Below are 12,885 nucleotides of genomic sequence, written 5' to 3' on the forward strand. Positions count from 1 at the left end.
CATGCACAGCCTCAGATATGCTCCTGTACAGCAGCTTCAGGCTAAGGTGACGACTGTCTAGACCACTGCCCTAGATGGTCACCTCTGGCCTTCAAGGTCTCTGGCATATGGACATGTGGCTTTATGCCTCTGCCCTTGGGGGAGGAGGCTAGAAGTCCTTCAGTCTTTTCCTTCCCACCCCACCTCCAAATCAGATGCATGGGGCCCAGACACACACAAGACACTTGGCTAGCCTAGAAGTCGAGCAAGCAAGGCCCACTCCACTTTTGCCCCCAACAGCCTTCATTGTGACCTCCTGAAGACGTGACATTATAGTCCCCAGGAAGGACATGCTGCTGAAAGCCAGGAAAATGCAGGTTTGCCTTCACAAACCAGTCTGGCCTCTCCTCTGTATAGACAGGCAGACTCACACTGGAGGCACGACAGTACATACTGGGATTGTGCTGTTCGAACCCCCAGCGCTGTTTTACCGTCTGCCCCCCCCCGCCCCCCGCGCAACCACTCGCCGCTCACCCACACCAGTAGTCACTGTGCTTCACCCCAAAGGTTACTTTCTTCTTTTATTGGGAAGCATACACAGGGCACATCACAGGGTGGGAAGCAGCCTGACGCCTCCTGGCAACACCCAGGACAACGGCAGCCAGAGTCAGGGTTACCACCATTGCCAGGCCTAACCCCAGCATCACAGAGGTGAAAGAAGACGTCGACCCCTCCACACCGTGGTCACTAGCCTTTCCCAGGAAGATCAGTGGCCCCACTGTGACATCTGCTGCTTCTGTCACTGAAAGACAAGACATCCCAGGGTCACCTTAGTCCCTCTCCAGGAATCACGTTAGGGGCTTTGTTCTGCCTCAGTAGGCTGAACTAGCAGGTTTTATTTTAAGTAAGAAAACCCAAAACTGCATCCCCCAGGGGTAAACAGCTTTAAATGGAGGATAAGGAAGAAGAATGTCTCAAGTGACAGCAGGGAGGGCAACAGCCCTGTGGCGACCCAGGACCTACCATGCCTGCGACTGCGGGAAGCAGATTGATGCCACTGTTCCACTCGCCTTCTGGAACGACCTGGGATGCCACAGCTGCCCTTGTTACAGCATTGACAGATATCAGCAGTGCCTTCTACTGGGGACCAGCTGAGAGGGAAAGACAGGAGGATTAGACGACGCTGCCTGCAGGAAGCAGTTTGCTGACAATGTTCGTCTTGGGGGAACAGACACAAGGATGACCCATCAGGTTTTCTACCCCAGCCATGTCCCATCTGGTCTCCTCACCTATTGGAGGACTTGCTGAAGGAACAGGCTTTGTTTAGTTGGTCTGGGACTTGGTCAGCCGGAGTGACCTTCAGATGGCAGGTGATATATATCTGGAAGTAAAAGCAGCTATTACGAGGTGGATTTCTAGGCTGTCAGTGACTTTAATAGGTCAGTTCTTATACAAACCTTAACCCTTGGGGGGAGGCGGGGGAAGAGCCCCAATTCAGAGATGGGACAACCGAGGTTCAGAGGTTAATGTGTCTAAAATTTCAGGGCAAACAGCAAATTGGATTCTACGTTGTAATCCATCATCTTTATTGCCCCCATCTTTCCCAAATGTTTTCCAATCACTGAGTATGCCCAACCTTGGCCTATTAAGTTGGAACCTCAGGGACAGGGCCTGAAAGGCCCAATATGCCCCCAACTACCTGGGATAGCGGGAACTTTGACAAGCCAGGGCTCAGGTCAGCCCTGGTCCTCTTGACGAGGACATCCCCAGCCAAAGGTTCCACTTCATACTCTAGATGGTACAACAGTTCCCCCTGCCAGCCCTTTAAGGGCATGGAAATTCCACCACCTTCTCTCCGAAGCCTTCTGTAGAGCCACAAACCTTGGCCACCACCTAGTGGCCAAGTACACAGACAGGGAAACCATTTCATAAACTTGAACAAGCCAAGATGCACTTCTGGCCAACTGCCTGCTGTCTGTCCCACCAGAGAATGTTTCCGGGGCCTTTGGGCCTATTCCAGAAAAGGAACTGCTTTTATCCTCAGCTTTTTCCCAGTACATTTTTCTGATGCTAACTAGGGCCTAAGATCCTAGGGTGGTTCCCCATTAGCTCCTGAATAAGGTGTTCCTTCTGCCTTGTGCCATGGCCAGTCAGCCAGGCCCTTCTGCCCACCTTTGATGGAGAGCCCTCCCAGAGCTCAGCATCATCCTCTGATCTCTGAGCTACCTTCCAATCCGTGGGGATGCCAATACCAGCTCAGGTTCCATCCACGCTGATGGCCACCACCTGTATGACACCTGATCGCCATCCTCCCCACTGGACCACCTCTGAAGTCAACATCCACTCCCTACCCCTAACAGGGAGGTCCATAGGTGTTTGCTATAAAATTCCTTCAGTTTGGTGTTTGAAGATTTTCATAAGATGGAGAAAGGTAGTGCCAGGCCTCACCCTCATTAAGTGAAAATATATGGGATTATATGCAAGTAGCAGTATGTTTGACCTTTCCAGGTGATCAGTATAGAGCCGGGGTTGAAACCCTGGTTTTAATCACTTCTCCCTCCTGAGCAGCTATTCCAAACTTTACACTCTGCCCCCACTCCTACCTCAGGACACTTGTTTGAAGTCTGCTTATTTTTATTTGTAAGATTCTGCCAGCACTCCCTGGCGAGAGGCCAGTCCTTCTACCTGGGCTTCCTGCCCCACCTGTCCACACCTCAGGCATCAGGGGCGGTCCACCTCTTAGCGCCCACCACCTCCCTCCCCTTAGTTTCCCGTGGGCTTTTGAGCTTAGTGGTCCTCAAGGGGTGGCTCCCAAATCAGCAGCAGCCGCTGGAGACTTGTTAGGAATGCAGATTCTATGTTCCACTTGAGACCTACTGAACCAAACCCTGGAGGGGGTGCCCAGTAATCTAGTTCCACAAGCCCTCCAGGTGAAGCTGGTGCATTTGGGTTTCAAAAAAGTCACTGTTCTAATCTGATTAAGTTCAAGAGGCTGCCGTGTATGAAAAGTTCAGGCAACGTGGATCGACCTAGAGGGCATTATGCTTTGTGAAATAAGTCAGACTGAGAAAGACAAACACCGTATGATCTCACTTATATGCAGAATCTAAAGAACAAAATAAACACCAACAGACTGAGATACAGAGACTAAACTGACGGTTACAAGAAGGGAGGGGGTTGAGAGGCTGGGTGAGAAAAGTGAGCAAGGAGAAGGGATTAAGAAGTACAAATTGATAGTTACAAAATAGTCATGGGGATGTAAAGTACAGTATGGGGAATATATCATCAATAATATTGTAAAAACTATGTAGACCTATGGGGGATCACTTCATAAATTATATAAATGTCTAACCATCATGCTGCACACCAGAAACTAACATAAAATACTGAATGCCAACTATAATTGAAAATAGTCACAAGGATGTAAAGTACAACATAAGGAATATAGTCATTATTGTAATAACTATGTATGGTGTCAAATGGGTAATAGACTTATTGGGGTTATCCCCTTGTGAGGCATATAAATGTCTAATCACTTTGTTTTGTACACCTGAAACTAATATCGTATGTCAACGGTAACGGAAAACTGAATTTGAGAAATAGCTCATACCCACTTTCCTTGACCTTCTGGAAAGCCTCCAGGGAGGCTGACACCTGCCTTTTTCGACTCCTTTACTCAACCCACCATCATCTGGGCTCTGGCCCTGCTCACCTTGGCAAGGACAAGATCAGTCACCAAATGCCATGGTCGTTGGTGCTCATCTTATCTGAGCTGTCAGCCAAGTCTCCTGAGGTCCTGTTCTAGTTTGTTCTATTTCTAGGACTCCTGATTCCCTCCATCCTTCATTGGTTTTCTACCTATCTAAGGGTGTCACCCAGGCCTTCCCCTTGAAGATCGCACTAGAACCCAGGCTTTACTTACTTGGTAAGTTTATGGAGTTACTAGGATGGGGCAGAGCTATCAAGTCATTGCTCAAGGGGACAAATAGTGAGCTAAAACAGCAGCCAGTAAGCCTGATCAGCCTGACCCCTAAACTTCAGTCTTATTCAAGGGTATTAAAAAAAGCAATTACCGTGTTTCTGGAGTCATTAGCAAAATGGAACACATCTACTGTGAACTGGAGGGTCCCTGGCCCAGGTCTGGGTGCTTTGAATGCAGATGAGGCATCGGAAAGCCCATCCACGAGACAACTTTGAAGAGAACGAGTGAAGAATGGAGTTAAGGCCAAGGAAGGTAGCAAGGGTCACCTTATGAGGGTTCCCCAGAAAGGCAGCCCAGCCCTCACCCATTGAAATCCACGATGGTGTGATAAGGGGAGGCATTCCGGTCTGGTGTCGGTGTGGCCACACAGTGGTCCACGAACAGTCGCAGTGGCACGTGGCTGCCAGTATGGACTTCGGCCTGGAGGTGAGCTATGTCTCCCAGCTGGAAGGTGGGGAACCTCTTCTTAGCACTCCAGTTCTCTGAAGGGCACAGCCAGGGGTGAGAAACTGCCAGAGCTCTCCCTGCCATCTCCCCCTGCCAGCCCTCCTTGCTTACCCTCCATCAGGTACAGGGAGAAAACCAGCTTCTCTTCTGAGTACACCGTGGTTTTGAAGGGCACCCAAGTGGGCAGGATGGCCTGGCTGCTCACGTTGCCCTGCCTGGGAAGAGAACAGCAGCTGCCCACACCTGGTCTGGGGCTCACATCATCTGGCCCCACATTGGTGGGGGGTTTCATTTTTACCTCATTGCAGAGTCCTCAGCTGTGTCCCAGCCAGACAGCCAGTTAAGGAAGTCTGAGCCTGTCCTTTCACCTCCCAAACTCAATACCTCTGCGTGGGCCCACCCCTCCCAGCTGTGAGGACATCTGGGCTACAGCACAGAGACAGAAGTCTCAAGTTGCTTTGGTTTCTAGACCCACATCTCCTCCTCATTAAGGTTCACCCTTGAGGTTCAAGGTCGCGGTCTGAGGCAGCAGTCTCTCCCTGCACCACTCAGGATTCTTGAGGCCAATCCTGGCAATGGCAGCCCTTCAGAGATAAATGCAGTTAGGCCTCTGGTTCTTGAGAAGCCAGTGAGATACTCTGAGGCTGTACTGGGACAGGAAGTACCCCGGAAGCAGTCAGATGTCTCCAGACATCTGCCCTGCTGACCCCATGGGCTCTCGCGAAGAGGCTACTTCAAGGGCTGCATCTGAGAACCAGACCTCAGGTAGTGGGAGCTACTAGCTTCAAATTTCCCAGCCTGTAGCAGACCACCCTGCACTGTTGTTAGCCATCAGGCCAGGTGAGCCAACATTCTTGGGTCAATCCCAGCCAGAGCAATTCTAAAGTGAGAGATGGCTGTGGTCCCAGGAGGGCTTCAGCCTCTCTGGCCAATGGGAGGGCAGGCTGGAGTCCTGTCCGTGGCTCCTCTGTGTCCCATACCCCACAGGGTCAGGCACCCAGCTCCTCCAGCTCTTGTCAGCTTCCTCAAGTCAGCCCCCTACACTCCTGCTGCCACAGTTGAGGTCTTCTCATCCTAGTCTCCCAGCTGGTCTCCCCAACTCCCATCTGTCTCCTGTACCAGCTACCAGAGAAACTTGTGGGTTGAGAAGTGGACCATTTGGCGTAGTGCTCAGGGAGGGGTGGCTGCTGAAGTGTGAGCCTGAATACCTTCAGTGCATCTACTGGCCTTTAGAACTCATCTGTCCCCCTTCTTGATGAGGCCCTTGGCTCCAGGCATTGGGCTGCAAGCTTACTAGTGACACACTGCCCTCCCCTGGGGTGTGTGGGGCTCTGCCCAGAAGGTCTCAGCCCCACCTGTCTCAAGGTTCCATCCTAGGATCTTGTTCTTGGAACCCCTCCCTGTACCCCTCCCCAGGGACATGGCTCATCCGTTGTGCCCTCGGGGTATCAGCACCACACCCACCTACCTCCTCGCCAGGAGAGGACAGGGATTAAGGCTCTACACACTGAATTCAGCCTAGCACAGGACTTAGCACTGTTAGAAGCCAGTCACCCTTTCCCCACACCTCAGTGCCCAAGCTCACGGGCACTGCTTAGTGCCCGGGTCTTGAGGGGCTTCCCCCACCCACACTCATGTACTGGGGAAACCACAGGAAAAGAGCAGGCTGTGGTGGTCAGAGCCTGGAACCTTTCCTTACACTATTGAAAAAGTTTTAAACACCGAGGAGTCCTGGGCTGGGTAGCTCTGCAGCTTCCATCAAGAGGCAGCTGTGACCCAGATGCATTTCAGAGGCTCATTGGAGATGCAGCAGGCCCCCCACCCCAACCAGGCAGTGACCACAGCCCAAACACTTCCACCTTCTTGCAGCTATGTGGCCGGAAGCTGCCAAGAGGCTGATGAGTGTGCCGAGGGGCCTTTGTGTCACAGGTAGCGGTAGGCCTGTCCTCTACTGACCTGGGGAAATGGCACTCAATGGGCACCTCTGCGGAGTTAGTCCTCACGATGGACAGGTTTCCCACAGGGCGAGGTTTGTGGAGCAGGAAGGTGCTGTACACCAGGGCATCCTTGGTCACCTGAAGGAAAGGGACGGGGTCAACCCCACCAGCTTCTCCTGCCCCAACCCATGCAAGGACAAAGGGAGAGCAGCCCCCAACCGGCAGAGAGAACACAGCTCTTGGATTTAAATCTTGCTCTGCTGCTGACCCCCTGGACAGGTACCAACCTCACACCTCAGTTTTTTTCACCCCTGAAGTGTTGACAGCACCGCAGGGGTCTGGCTCAGCTCCATGTCAGCCACCAAGTAGGTACCAGAGGCGTTGGGCACATGCTCCCTCCTGGGGCTGCCACCCCCACCGCAATCCACAGTTTCCTTTGTCAGGGGAGGCCTGGGGCCAAGAAAGCCCCAAGGATGAAGTCAGAAAGTTCCAGGAGCTTTAATTCGTCACAGCAGTTAACACTTACCTTGCCCTCCCTCTTCTGACTTACTCTCAAACCCATTCACAGAAAGCCAATTCTGTTTAGTGGTTGCCTGAGGCAGGAAGAGCACAGGCAGGTGCTCCTGGGGCAATTTGCACCTTCCAATGCCTGGCCCACCCTAACGCCTCAATCTTCAGGGATGAGTCCTAGCTTTCTGTTAACGAGTGCCCCAGATGGACCAGCTGCATAATTTGTGGGGTCCAGTGCAAAATGAAGGTGTTCAAAAGTTAAGAATCTCAGGACAGGGCAGCCGATTAGCCCAGTAGGTTAGAGCGTGATGCTTGTTAACACCAGGGTTGCCAGTTCGACCCCCGCATGGGCCACTGTGAGCTGCACCCTCCACAACTAGATTGAAACAACTACTTGACTTGGAGCTGATGGGTCCTGGAAAAACACACTTAAAATAAAAGTTAAAAAAAAAAATCCATTAAGGAATCTCAGCACAACAGGGCATTAAACCAACCAAGCATGGGCCTATGGGACTGCACAGGTGTCATTCCCAGGCAGCCAGCCCTGGTCCCCAGGTGATCCCTGTCAGGCATCATGGGAAACACTGCACAGGAAAAGGAGTTGCCAGGCTAGTTGGAGTCACCTGGGATCTTAAAGATACTGATATCTGGCTCCCACTTTTGTTCTGATTTAGTATAGGACAGGGGAATGATTTTTTAAAGCCCCCAGCTGAGTCTAATGCACACGGTTTGGGAATTACTAAGCTAGAATAATTCCCTAACTCCTGCACCTCTATGGCCTCCTTCCCCCCTCCTCAGCGATACAAGGGGAAATCCTGGGAACGACACCGAAGACCAGAACTCTGGTGGAGGGCTCCAGGAGCTGGGCTTGTCCTGCTCCAGGCAAGTTACTGAGACTGGAGTCAAGGAGGGGCCATGATGGAGGGGAGGATAGGTTCTCCATTGGGCAGCAGAAGTCAGTCCAGGGGATTGTGGACCAGCTAGGATCTGTGCCCCGGCCAGCCCTACCCTGCTGAAAGGCCCCTCCTTATAGTCTGAGTACAGCAATTTCATTATAATTTTGATGAGACGCCCTAGAAACTTAACTCCTGTATATACATCAATTAGCCTATAGCAAAATCGGTTTTGTTATACATCGTTTTGCTTAAAGTCACAGAACCTATTGAGGACATTAAGTGAGGACTTACTGTATCTGCCTCCCCCCACTCTGGCCGCCCCAACTTGATGGGGAGGTGGTCTGGCCTGGACAACTCAGCTATCCTCCTGCACGTACCTCCCACATTAAGCCCCGCCCCCATGCATACACACACACACACACACACACACACACACACACACACTTGGGGTGCCCCCAGGGGCCCAGTTTGTCTTTAGAGTCTTCAGCACAGATGCGGTCCTGATGTCCCTTGACGCCCCCCCACCACCACTTTTAGTTTAGTTCAAGGCTTCAAGCCATTAAACATAAGTGAGACAGGCCAAAATTCTGTTTTTCCCCTGTGATAACTTCCGGGTTTTGAGGCGTCAAGGTTGACGTCTTCCACACAAGTTTCTAAAGCCCCCAGCTAGTGCTGGGCCACCCACAGCATTATCCTATCACACACCCCACCCCACATGGGCTACATCTCTTCTAGATGCCCTCCAGGGGTTCATAAATCCTCAGGAATCAGAGTGGGGGTATCCAGTCTGGCCCAAAGCACACTGCCCTGTGGACGCCACCCCACCTGCCTAATTTTAGTAACTAGAGACCAGAGCTTCCTCCCCAGCCCACCCTCATTTCACCAGTGCCCAGCTTCAGGCCTTAGCTTCTCCACCACCCTACCCTACAAGTGAAGGGGAGCTGCCCCAGCCCCACCTCGAACTGGCTCTGCCTCCATACTCCCCATCACCAGCCGTCTCCCATGTCCTCCCACTGAAGCCAGGGCCCAGGCCTCACCTGCACGCTGTTGCCACACTCGTGTAGCCCGACCTCAAATCTGACCGTATCATCCATGTCTGTAGAGACCAGGGGCTTACAGGCCTCAGGGCCCAGGGTGAGGTCTGCAGGCCTGATGAGCTTCCCAGTGCCAAAAAGGTCTTTGCTGACAGTGACCACAAGCTGAGCCTCCAGACACTCCACCACTAGGGGTGGCTTAGATCGCACGGGGCGGCGGGCCCCACCCTGCCAGAGGGGCTGGGGGTAGCACAGCTCCGTGCTCCCCCAGAGCAGAAGGCAGATGAAGAGGCCGTAGCTCAGTGCCATGACGCCTGCCCACACTCCCACGAGTAACTGCGTACCTACCACCCACTGTCTTATACCCTAGATGATGGCCACTTACACCTGGGCCCCCACCTGCCTTCCTTCCCCAGCCAATCCAGTCAGCTAGGCCCTTGATGCTCAAACACCGCCCCCCATGTGGTGGCAGGAGCATCACCTGGGGCTTGTTAGAAACGCAGGCTCTCAAACCCACCCCAGACCACCGAGTCAGAAGCTGGGTTTTGGCTCTCTCCCCGTCATTTGTATTCACGTTAAAGTTTGAGAAGTGTGGGCTGACAGCCTGCTCAGTGGTAATTTCTCACCCCTTTCTACTCCCACCCCATGTGTCTACCCTTTGCTAGCCCTGCCCTCGTAGCCCAGCAAGGGGCATAAGGGCGGTCCCAGGTTGATGTGGGCAAGAAGAATGGTCTTGATTGAAGGGTGGGAAGAATTCGATCAGAGACAGCAGGGAGCTCATTTCAGGTGAGAACGGGAGGAGGTATCTTAGGAGCTTGGGAATTTGATGGGCTGTTGCCCAATATTATGGGATGTAGGAGGGGAGGTCAGTTTAGGCAAGGGAGTTATGTGTGCAGAGGTGTGGAAAGGGCACTGCGTGGGCTGAGGGGAAAAACCCAGGAGCTTAGAGTGGCTGGAACCTGGGTGGGGTGGGGTGCGGGGTGGGGAGTGGAAGTTTAGGGGTCTGGTGGGTGAGGAAGGCCACAGAACGGTGCAGAAGCAGGTGAGTAATCTGGCTGGCTCTGGCTGGGAAGGCCTGACTTCCCAGGGTCAGGAGGCTACTGCAGCTGTGCTGCTGGGAGAGCAGGCGAGGATGGAGAGGGACTGACACGGTCCACATTTACTGATGGCAGACTCTGCCGGGTCTGGGGAGACTCCTTCAGGAGGGGGGAGAAGTACAAAAAGTGAGGGCACTTAATTCCTAGGGGCAGAAGTGTGTGTTCACTTGCAAACACTTGATTCTAAAGTAATTGAACCATAAATTTAAGTCACTAAAATACTTCCACGGTGTGTTTTATTTTGGTTGTGTGCTCATTTTTTTAATACTGTAGTTTACGTGTGGGAAAATAGATAAACAGAGGGAAGAGATTACCCCCACAACTTCCTTTGACCTCATTAACATAAGTGGGGGCAGCAGAGAGAAGCAGGTGTAAGCTCAGAACTCAGGCTCCAGCTCACCTGGGTGGCTTACCACTCCTCCCCCGCCCCCCCCACCCCCCCCACCCGTGTTTCCTGCCTACTAAGCCCAGAGGGAGGGAACCAGCTGTGGCCTGAGACCCCTGAGGGACAGCTAGCTGGAGACACTGTATGCTAGTAGTGGGGGCCGCTGCGGAAGGGGACTTTCCATGCTTGTTTCGCACAGCTGTGTTTGCGGATTTGCTGGTTGTTGAGTGGGGTGGGCTGAGGATGAAAGATCAGGGTCTCCCTGAAGCCTCATCCCCTTTCCCTCTCTGCCTCAGAGCTAACCCCCTTTAGAAGACTTCAGAAAACAAGATATGAAAAAATTGGTGAGCGTGGGGATGAAACCAGAGGGCAACTGAGTCTGGGACTCATGCTGTCTTTGCTGCTCAGCCAATAGACCAGGGGTGTCCAAACTGCGGCCCGCGCTCCATTGTTAATTGGCCCGCAGCAAATTCCAAAAATATATTTAGTTTACTTAAATAAACCAGGTGAGGCAATATGTACTTCACCTTGAGTGAGTGGCCCGGCTGTTTGTGTGTTTTACCGCATATGGCCCTTGGTGAAAAACGTTGAAAAAAGTTTGGACACCCCTGGAATAGACCGACACAGGAGTTGGGCAACAGAATATGCGTTTATTGTCAGAGCACCAAGGATCTGAGAAGGCAGAGGGTTAACACCTTCAAAATGGCCTTACCATTCTCAGACCAGCTTAGGGTATTTAAGGGAAAATCTGGGCGTTCCTCCAGAGGTTATGTGACAGTTCTGGGGGTCTGTTCCCCTTCATGGTGCCTCCCTCTGTTATCGTAACTCTGATAGCGTCAGCGATCAGGGAGCGGTGATGGGAGCAGCCTGAGAGGCGCTGAGCAATAGAGTTGTGAGCAGCAAGCTCACGGGCATTAGTCATGAGCCACAGGGCAATCTTCTAAAGCAAGGAACCTGGACGGGCAGGGCATTCAGGAGGCACTGAGCGCCAGCCGCAGGGGGAGACTTCATTGTTTATGGACTACCGGAAGGTGAGGCCGGGGACACAGTGAGGCTCCTATCACAGGGGTCCCAACCAGGCCCATGCTTCAATTCCCCACTGTCAAAAGGCAGAGTCCATATTCATGAGACTAGTTTGAAGTGAAATTGTCCGCTGTGGTGTTGAAGGAAGGCTTGAGCTTCCAGTGTCAGCCGGGCCTTCGGCAGCCAGCTGGCAGCGGACCTACAAGCAGGGGCACATTGATTGCAGCAGCAAGACATAAGCCCTATTACTATACACAAAAGGAAAAGAACTGCTGCTCTAAGACTGGCAAGGCTGGAGAGCCAAGAAGCGAGTCGGGATAGATCAAAGCCAAAGAACCCTTCTCTCCGCTCCACGCTAGATACAATTTTATGGATTTGTTTGACCTTCCCTTCAATTAGCTGGGAATGATCTGTAAGGTTAAAGCAACAAAGTCCTTTAAATTCTTCTCATCCCTGGTTGTGTCTTTAGTAACAAATAATCTATAGCAGCTCTGTTTTCAAGCGCCGCCTCTCTGACTGGTCCTAGTGTTTCCCTGATAGCATGGATGGCCTGAGAGGTGATATTTAGGGATTTGACCACAGAGCACGCCCTTCTGTTACATTCAGGGCCTAGAGCAGTTTCTCTGTGCTGTCTGGGTGGGATCTCTGTGGCATAAAAACGGTTAACTTTCCGAGGGAGCAAGACCCTCCTGTACTAGGGGTTGGCACATAAGAATAAACAGTTTTTCCACATATGGGGAACTCCAGCAGGTAACAACATGTTCATTGGCATAACTCATGGAGGTGGTGGAACCACAGTTTAGGTCCTTATCGGCTATAACGACAAAACAAGAGTTAGTAAAACCTGTAATTGTTACACATTCCTCTGCTGTGGTTACCGCAGAGACCTTGAGGGGAAACATGGTTCTGTCCTTCTCAGTGACAATAGGACCCCAGTTATAAATGTCAGAGAGTATGACATAGGCTTGTTAATAAATTGGAACAGGGTGTGATTTCTAATAGTCTTTAGTGGAGTACACACTCCTATTAAAACACATTATTTGTGGGAAACGAGTAAACTCGTCATATCGCCTCTAGTTGGAACCGGCAAAAAGTTTGCAAAGTAAATAAATAGAGACCTCTTTTTAAACTAAAACACTGAAAGTTTCATAGAAAAATATCAAATAGATCGAAAGATATGAATATTTTACGGAAAGTCTAATTTTGGCGAGAAAAGGTCAAAAAAGCCCCGCGTTACGACGCGATTTGGCGGGAAAATGCCCGCTTACAAATTAAGCAGGAGGTGAAAGCCTGTTCTACATATGTCCCTCCTGAAAGGCAAAAGTCAGAAACATTAAGTACATGTTTGGCTAAATAAACCCAAACATTTTAATTCCTTTCCAATGGTATTGGTCCCTCTGAGGAGCATCCTAGGAGTACAACCGCGAGAACCAGTGTTTGAGGTCCCCTAGTGGCGTGAATTTCCATGTTGCAGTGTTTTCTTTTCTATCTTCTAGCTCTGTCTTCTTCATCCTGCTGTGGTGGATCCAGGGCCGGACTCCCTCAAGTTTTGCGGCCGAGTCCGTACTTAGGAGCATGGCCCACAGTCTGGTCCA

General features: G+C 51.6%; 1 protein-coding gene across 1 annotated transcript; it reads right to left on the minus strand.

Annotated features, from left to right (window-relative positions):
• Window positions 1-560: 560 nt before the first annotated feature.
• Window positions 561-9,094, minus strand: ZP3 (zona pellucida glycoprotein 3). Its single transcript, XM_019752707.2, has 8 exons — window positions 8,789-9,094; window positions 6,365-6,483; window positions 4,520-4,623; window positions 4,266-4,443; window positions 4,053-4,170; window positions 1,269-1,360; window positions 1,003-1,130; window positions 561-781 (listed from the first exon to the last, which is right to left on the minus strand). The coding sequence occupies exons 1-8, from the start codon at window positions 9,092-9,094 to the stop codon at window positions 561-563; spliced, it is 1,266 nt and encodes a 421-aa protein (XP_019608266.2).
• Window positions 9,095-12,885: the final 3,791 nt, after the last annotated feature.

The sequence above is a fragment of the Rhinolophus sinicus genome, linkage group LG03 (genome assembly GCF_036562045.2).
Source record: "Rhinolophus sinicus isolate RSC01 linkage group LG03, ASM3656204v1, whole genome shotgun sequence".
Lineage (NCBI taxonomy): Eukaryota > Metazoa > Chordata > Mammalia > Chiroptera > Rhinolophidae > Rhinolophus > Rhinolophus sinicus.